The 8,243-nt window shown below is 45.5% G+C and overlaps 1 protein-coding gene across 1 annotated transcript in view; it reads right to left on the reverse strand.

Moving 5' to 3' along the window:
* The window catches only part of TXLNB (taxilin beta), a 37,668-nt gene extending 29,897 nt beyond the window's left edge, over positions 1-7,771 (reverse strand). The window contains exons 1-3 of the mRNA XM_075035848.1: positions 7,616-7,771; positions 2,148-2,564; positions 99-190 (exon numbers count right to left, since the gene is read on the reverse strand). Of these exons, the coding sequence (XP_074891949.1) occupies positions 99-190; positions 2,148-2,550 (495 nt within the window). The 5' untranslated portion in view covers positions 2,551-2,564; positions 7,616-7,771. The remainder of the gene's footprint in view (positions 1-98; positions 191-2,147; positions 2,565-7,615) is intronic.
* Positions 7,772-8,243: the final 472 nt, after the last annotated feature.

Consider the following 8,243-nt stretch of genomic DNA (forward strand, 5'->3'; position numbering starts at 1 on the left):
TACTGCTACATGAGGTTTGACCATGCTGCATGGCATATGTTTTTTTATCCCTTCCTGCACATACAGTTTGCACAGAAAAGAACCAATGCTGTACTAACCAGCTCAGCATACTTCTTAAATAACAGGTCCAGCTTCTCCTCTGGAGTATTCAGCTTGTTCAAACTTTGCATCAGTAGGGTGGCTTCCTTCCCTTAAAAAACAAAGAAGCAGAGATTTGATGGTAGAGGTAGTTTGTAGCTGATGTACTGTTATGAAATTGGTTGTTTGATGCATGGATCTGTAAAAATTCAGGGAGAAATGAGGCATTTTGGAAGGAAGGGAATAGTTTTTGCTATGAATTTCTGGGTTTTTCTTCTCCCCATAAGAACAAACATGCTTGAATTTTCCTCCATTTCAGATCTCAGTAATGTGCTGTCTTCTAGCAAAAGCATTGGCTGTGAAATGCTTTTGTCCTGTATAATCTGATTTTCATTTAATGTTTTTGCAACATGACTGGGTCACATATATGGCACATTTGACTGAAATAGGATGGAAAGTGCCTGGACCCCAAAGGCTCAGAAACCAGATCTCTTTGCAGGCAAAAACTGACCAAAGCTGGCGTACTCAGCTCCTGTGCTGCTCAACCTGTACAAGACATAAGAAAAATTAAGTTAGGTATGGAGACTATGTTGTGGATGGAAACAATCAGAGAACAGGGGGTACTGCCAGCCAGGTCAGGGCTACATGATAGTGATAAATCAGTTCTCTGACTTCCTGAAGAGACTATGGATACAGAGACAGTCTAGTAACTATCTGGGTGTGCATATCTAAATCACTGCATAGCCAGTTATGTATTGCTTCTCTTCTGATACCTCTTGGTATTCATTTCAGCCCTGAGTATGAGCTGGAGCTTGAACACTGCTTGTTCATCAAATATAAAATGTCCCCGGTGTCCCTGGAGATAAGGATGGCGGTGGTGCCAGGGGCTTGGCTGTGCTTTTCCAAATGCTCCTCTTTCCCAAGGCTCTTTCCCAAATTTGCTTTCTGCTTTAGGCTGGACTTTTTCTACTTCTAGTGCAGTCCAGGAGTACTGCCTGGGGAGAAAATCCACTATTTCACACTAAGTTCCCTCTACAGCACCAGTATAAATAAGTTGAAGAGAGCTCAAATCAAATCCTGGAGTGAAAACTGTTGCAAGTGCAGCTGGAGAACTGTGCTTTGGTAGTGTTTTCACTGATCTTGGAGAGGTACCAATAACTGCACCAAAGCCAAGGCAATAGAAACTGAGGAACTTTCTTTCTCCTGGATGTTCAAGAAATTTGGGGAAAAATCCCTGGTCTGTCCTATGCTTAGTCCGTTGCCTGTGAGAACGTCCTGCAGTGATTTTTCTATAGGATTCGTCTGTGGTTGGGTTTGGGTTCTCACGAAGAAAGGCTTGAAGATTGGCAGGATTTAAATGTAGGAAGGGAAATAAATTACATGTTTACTAGATTGGGATGTAACTACATTGCTCTCTAGTGGCTGTCCAGCAGAAAGGACATACTTTACAAAAACTCGCTGAGACTTGTTTCTAGCTCTGCTAACGAAGCCCTGCCGCGGCCAAGGTGCTCTCTAAGCACTGTGCTTAGAGAGAATAAGTGTATTGGCTTATTTCATATAGTCCATCATGAGGCTGGAGGTCTGCTAGATGAAAAATAACCTGAGCATGACGGAGAATTTGTTCTGCAGATTCCCATGCCGCATAATAGCACCATTAGCACCGTTAGGACCACTGAGAAGTCATACCTGAGGAAGCAGGGGAAGAGAAAATTTACTGAGGCACAAACGCGAGGCCAGGTTTTCCTTTGCCTACGAAGCAACTTTCTGCAGTGTGTTGTCAGGCTCACAGCTTTGGCTAACTAGTTTGGGTGGCCCAATAGTACATCAGAACTGTGTGATATAATCCTAGATTTCTGTCTTTTTGAAAGGACTAATATCTGATACAGCCTATATGTGTCTGTCAGGTAATTGCTGAAAATAATTATCAATTAGAGAAAAGTTATACTGCAATTTTCAGTGGTAACTAGAGGTTACCTCCACAGCAGAGGCTTAACACAGGAAAGAGCAAGGACCAGGGAGGTTTTACTGCTGTTCGCAGAAGTGCTGTGTTAAAGTACATAAGTACTTGCCTAGTCCTTTCAGGATTTTCTTCTCCAGCTTTTGCTCCTTGCTGCAGCTGGGCTCCTTTGCTCTGGAAGCATCCCCAGGAGCCAGCTTCTCTTTCTCACTCTCCTCATTCGCATCCTCATACTCGGCATCCTCCATGCTGCCCGGCTCTCCCTTTTCAGGTCTGTCGGTTCCCGTAGCGGCACTTTCCTTCTCCATCAGGCTCGCAGCAGACCCATAGGTTTTAATAATGTCTTCCAGCTGCCGGCTCAGCTCCTCCGAGATGTCGCACACGGCTGCTTCGGGCCGGGGGCTCGGCTGGTCCGTGGGGGCTGGAGCAGGGGGCTGGGAGCTGGGGGCAGCTTTCTCCCCGCTCTGCCCCTGTACGTCCTGCCCGCTCGAGGTGGGAGACTGGTCATTCTCCATGCTTGGTGTGGTACCTGACAGCAAACAAATGGAGGGTTAATTTAAAAGCACATGAAATTAGTCTTCTAGCTGTTAGGGAAGCTCAGCCAGCACATGAGTGATTTTGTGTGGAATTTGGGACGGCAGCCCGTCCGTTGGCTCTGGCTTGATAAATATGTCGCACTTAAACAAACAACCAAGGTGATTTGCCTGCAGGGAGAAAAGCAAATTATATACCTTCCAAGAGGAAAAGCCTGCCCAAAGCTAGTACTTAAAAATCAAAACCTCTTATTCCCATTGCCAGCGATAACACATGAAATGACACCCAAGTCATTTATACAATTTCCCTCCCTGAACATACTATTTGCTACATGCTTACTTTTCTTGACCTGTTTACCTGCAACGCTGGTTACTGATATGGGCAGCTTCACTTCAGAGCTGCATCAAATTCATTTCCTATTTCTCCCCCGTTGGCGCATCTTAAGTCAATAATCGTGAAAAAGGAATATTTTAAATGAAATCAGCGCACGGAAAATTGCACTGTGCTCTTGGAGGGCCCAGCATGGTGCTTGATCTACAAGAGGCCTGGCTTGGCACTGTCACAATAATGGCAAAGAATAAGATAAACAGCTATAAACCACTCTTCTCTTGTACTTGCTGCGTGCTGCTGACAGCTTGTTTGACAAAATACAAAATACGGAATAAATCACAGCAAAGAAAAACCGACCAGGCGTAACATGGGTTGATAGTCTGTGTTGTTTTCTAGGGTGAATTTCAGCTAATTTGTTCCCAATTTGCAACGGGAAGCTTCTGTTTTCCCATGTCATTGAGCAGCTGCACTCAGCCAGGTGAATACAGAGCCTCCAACGTATCTGTGTTCCTCTGGAGACTGCTCTGGCTTCCCCAGGACCTGGCAATGAGGGTGTCAGCGAGAGCATCCTGGGCACCTGCTCCCAGCTCCTGCAAGGTGTAGGCCGGCAGAAACAGCATCTCTGACTGTGTGCGGCTGGAAAACTCAGTGTAGAAAGGCTCCTTCTTTCTCAGAGTGCCAGCAGAGCTGCTGTCACCACTGCATTGCCCTCAGGAGGTAGTGCAGAGGCGCGGGGTGCACAGCTTGGTCTCGCCCTGCAACTAGCATCCCTTTAATGATATGATTTACAGTGGTGCCAGTGGGGAATGAAGAAAGGAAGAAGATTGCTTTCTTCATTCTCTTCCAGTGTCTGAGGTGGTTGCTTTCTTATTTTTTAAAAGACAACTTGTTTTGAAAACATGGAGCTAACTGGGAGGCATTTTCTTACCTGTTCAGTTGGCCATTAACGTCTATCTTCTATGGTGTCTAAATTCCTACAGCTTTCAAAATCATAAACTAACTTAGCCAAGGGCAGTATATGATAAGAGAGATGTAATTTATTGTAATACATGACCCAGTGTTTGTTATTAAACTCTCCCCACTCACAGTGATGTTTGGAAGTACAGTGATGGTCATTGCTAAGGCAATGTTTTTCAAGATTTGATTGTCTAGCTATTTGACTGGGCTTACAGAGAAGATAGATAGTCAAATATTATGGTTTACCATCTCTCAAGCAAATAATTGAAAACTTTGAGTGAGCCTCAGGATGTGCTTGAAAACTGTTAGCTATAAATCCATGCCCCTGCAGTCCTCCCACAGGTACAACTTGCCAGCAGGAACAGTTTGGGAAGGTGGCTGGACCTGGCGTCACACACCCTGTTAGACAGATGCATCCCATTCTTTCCTTCCTGCTTGTGGCATGGTCATTATATCACTGCACAGTGATTGTGAAATTGTATCTGTCTGATTGTATGTCATATTTAGTTTATTTTACATTGAAGGATTAGTCAACATGTGCAATTTATTTAAATAATTCCAGATAGCATGAATTTTAGACTGCAGTTTATGATCTTGTTTTAACTAGAGTTAATTGACTGCCAATTAATTCGAGGTCAGTAAGATTATTGTAAATGCTAAGCTAGAAGCTCCACAAAATATGTGTTCATCTCTGACATGTTCAGACTAGTGTTTACAATTGTATTAATTAATTTGAGCTAATTGGCAATTGGCGATCAATCAGCTAGAAAACCCAGGATCACCAATGCTTGTCTAGACAGAACAAAAGTCTCACAAAGTATATCCCCAATTTAAACTAGCTATTTTTGTGATACATTCATCACAGAAGGAGAACAGGATCACTAAACGCTCCACTTCCAAATATGAATTTCTCTTCCGACTATCTCCCCCTCTTTGTAAGATGGCACAAGTTGACGCGGTTCTCACTGCACCCTGACTCTCTCTCTTGGCTGCCTCCCAACTCCCAGCTGCATCGCTCATGGAGCAGCACCATCCAGCTAAAGGCTTCCTCCTACGTGAATCATGAAGCATGCCTGCAAACACAGTAGGCTTTAAATCCACAGCGGCGATCGATTTATGCACGGTGTTCCTCAGTAATAAGGGAAAAAACATGGGTGAATGAAAGAGAAACTGGATGTTTGGAATCAGGGACACAAGATGTTTAAAAGCTGGCCTTGCGGGAAATCTTCCCTAACATACATTACTGGCTAGAAAGGGATTAGTTATAATCAGTATCTGAAACCATGGCAATTCACATCTGCTGAGGTTCAGGCCACCATCCTGGAACAGTGAGGAGGCAGGAACCACAGAAATACTCAGTGATGTACCTTTAACCCAAGGTGCCCACCTGCTGGGTCATACTGGGGTTTGTATTTACACACACAAATAAATATTTTAATGTTTTATTCCATTCTTCTTCAGGCTAAACCAGAGGTCTGATAACTACTTTCAAGCACAAACAAAACGCCTCTTAAGCCGTCTGTACTTTGTTTTTCATAACGGCTTCCACAATGTCATGGAGTTTATATTTAGGGAGACAGGGCAGCTATCATCTGCTGAGAGCAGCCCACTTACAGCCTTTGATGCTGGGAGATTTTACTGCAGTTGGCCGCAGTCCTCCTCGTGCTCCAGCCTGTTTAACCTTGATGTACATCAGGAATTCTTCCTTATCAGGCCATAAAAGACTTTTGGCGCCAATCTTAGCAAGACCAAAAGTGTTTACATTATACGCTATCTTAGACACAGTAAAGCCTAAAAATTAGGTGACTGAGCCCAGAAGAGGAATTCCTTGGTTCCTTAAGGAATTTTAGACTTGCCCAATTTTAGACTATCCACCTCTTCAGGTCTGCAACTCCTACTACCATTGCTGTTGCCTCCAGACACCTGAATTTCCAACACGGCCTTATCCTGTTTTATGGCGAGGGGGAGGACTGACCAGTTATCTGACTGGGTCTGAGCATTGCATCTTGTTTACTCTTTTCCTCCTGCGCTCCCAAATCCCAGACCTGTTCGACAGCCCTGAGGTCAGTATCTTTTGTGGCCCTGGTGTTTTGGATGGAAGCTTGATCCCAGACACTTGTGGTTGCTGCCTACAGGTAGTCACTCTGGTCCTCCTCTCCTCCAGTGTGAAAAACCCCCGAGAGCCAGAGGGTGTGCCTGCCTCCCCAGTGCGGGAGCGGCTCCTCTCCATTCTCCTCCTTCCTCCGTTAAAAACTTGGGATACCCGGGAAAGCAATGGAGCAACCTGGGGCACGGGTGACCTCCAGTCTCAGGTGGGAGGTGACAGACACTGGTCCCAGGCTGATGCCTTTCTGTAGGAGGACTCGTGGCCATGCCTGCCGTCCCACAGTGAGGTTGGTGCTTGGGGCAGCAGCAGTCGGCGCTTGGCCCCAAAGGCACAAAACAGGGCTGAGCACACAGCACAGCCACAGCTGCACTTAGAGGCAACAGAAAAAGGTGTGCTGCTAAGCTCAGTCTGGTAAAGTGCTGAGTTTGTTTGCCTCTGACCACTTCCCTTAACTTTTCACATTTATGGCACGATTTGCCTTCACTGTGCTTTGCAATCAGCCAGCGCCTCCGAAGTAAAAGGTCAGTCGGCAAGAGCCAGCGCCTGATTTAGCCGAGCTGCAAGAGCCATCCCTCTGCTGCTGGGAAAACCATCCCCGGTGCTGGGCTGCGTCAGCCTGCCTCTCGCACCGCTGGAGCGGACACTGCTGCCGAGGCACCGTCCTGGCAGGAACAAAGCACAAAATAGACGTCGTCTTCTTAGCTTCTCCTGCAGACTGTCTTGCATGCTGTAGCAGAGTTTTGTTTATCTTTTTTTAAACAGAGCGCTTCCCCTTCCTTCTCACGGGAATTGCTTCCTCCTTCCCTTCTTGCAGCTTGAACTTCTGGAGGGTTTACAAACTGGTCTATATTTAGCTCTTGCCTCCCCATCTATCCAGCAGAAGGACACATGGCACCTGCTCTGCAGCCAGGAGTTATTTTAAGCACTTCTAAAATGGGTAATGGTATTTAGCACTTTATGCTCAAAATTCACATACACACACACAATTCTCTAAAACAAAGTGTTCCATATGCTGATAAACTCTCAATTTTTACCTCAGCATAACACCAGATTGAACATAACACCTCAAAGCAGTGAACATTAAACTCTGGAATGGCCCACACTACTGTAGCTCCAATTACCCTCCAGAAAAATACGAGTGCCTTGTTATAGCCTAGACACTGCCCTATGTATTACTTCAGAAAGCAGTGATAAAAATCAGCTTTATCAACTACATGCTACATTTTCATAGCTTTATGATTTATGCACAGTTTTCTAGTACAAAACTGAACAAAGGTTTGGAGGCGTCACGGCAGGTTTCCATACAAGCATGGAAAGAACCAAACTCAGAGACTTTCTGAAGTCTCATGTGGCACCTGAGTCTCGATCACTTATTGTTGTAGCAAACCAGCCATGGCCCCTAGTCTCACTTAAAGGCAAGCTCTACCAAAGTCAGCTTAAATCTTTTTGATCACTCTTTAGAGAAGCATTTCTTACTTTCACCAATAGCCTTAGATACTCACCTGTTTTCCTCACACATCGCACAGTGCCCAGGCTTTTAAGGCTATTCCTAGAAAATGTGGGCTGACAGTCCCAAAGGGAAGTACTTAGATTAAAACCCTTGCACCATGCCACCAAGCAGTGACAGCAAGGAAGCTGTTCATCAGACTTACCAGAGCAAAGAGAAGAGCTGAGCAGAGAAAAAAAGTCAGGCAGAAAGCTCAGACAAGGGCACGCCAGCAGCAGGACACTGGTACTGTAATCCTGCCACCGAGGGAAGAGGGACGGGAAGACTAAGCGACGGGGGAAGGACAGAATGACACAGCAGGAGCAAACACGGCGGAGACTGAATGCACGCTTTGCAGGGGACAGGCTCTGATAGGCGAGCAGGGAGGCTGCCTGCTAGCTGGCAGTGTAAGCCAGCTATGTTGGCTATTCCCTACTCTGACAGAGATAGCATGAGAGATTAAAGACTCGGGCCCTCAGAAAGAGAAAATAAAGGAGGGATTCATACACGGCTGCTACCCTTGAAAGTTAAGTCTTAATCTTTCAATGGCTTGACACTTTGCTCTGCATGAAATTTGTCTGTATTGACTATGAATTGGTCAAACTTGGTCTAATTTTTCTGTCTGCACCAGAAAGACTGGGATGGCTTTCCATAATGTCAGCTCGCAGCTGTGACTGCCCTTTGCAACCTGGGATTTGGGCAGGATTTGTTAAAACCCAGACTGATTCTTAATCATAGACTCACTGGCTGGAAGGGACCACAGGAGGTCTTTAGTTCAACCTCTTGCTCAAAGC

The sequence above is a fragment of the Buteo buteo genome, chromosome 9 (genome assembly GCF_964188355.1).
Source record: "Buteo buteo chromosome 9, bButBut1.hap1.1, whole genome shotgun sequence".
NCBI classification, from domain to species: Eukaryota; Metazoa; Chordata; class Aves; order Accipitriformes; family Accipitridae; genus Buteo; species Buteo buteo.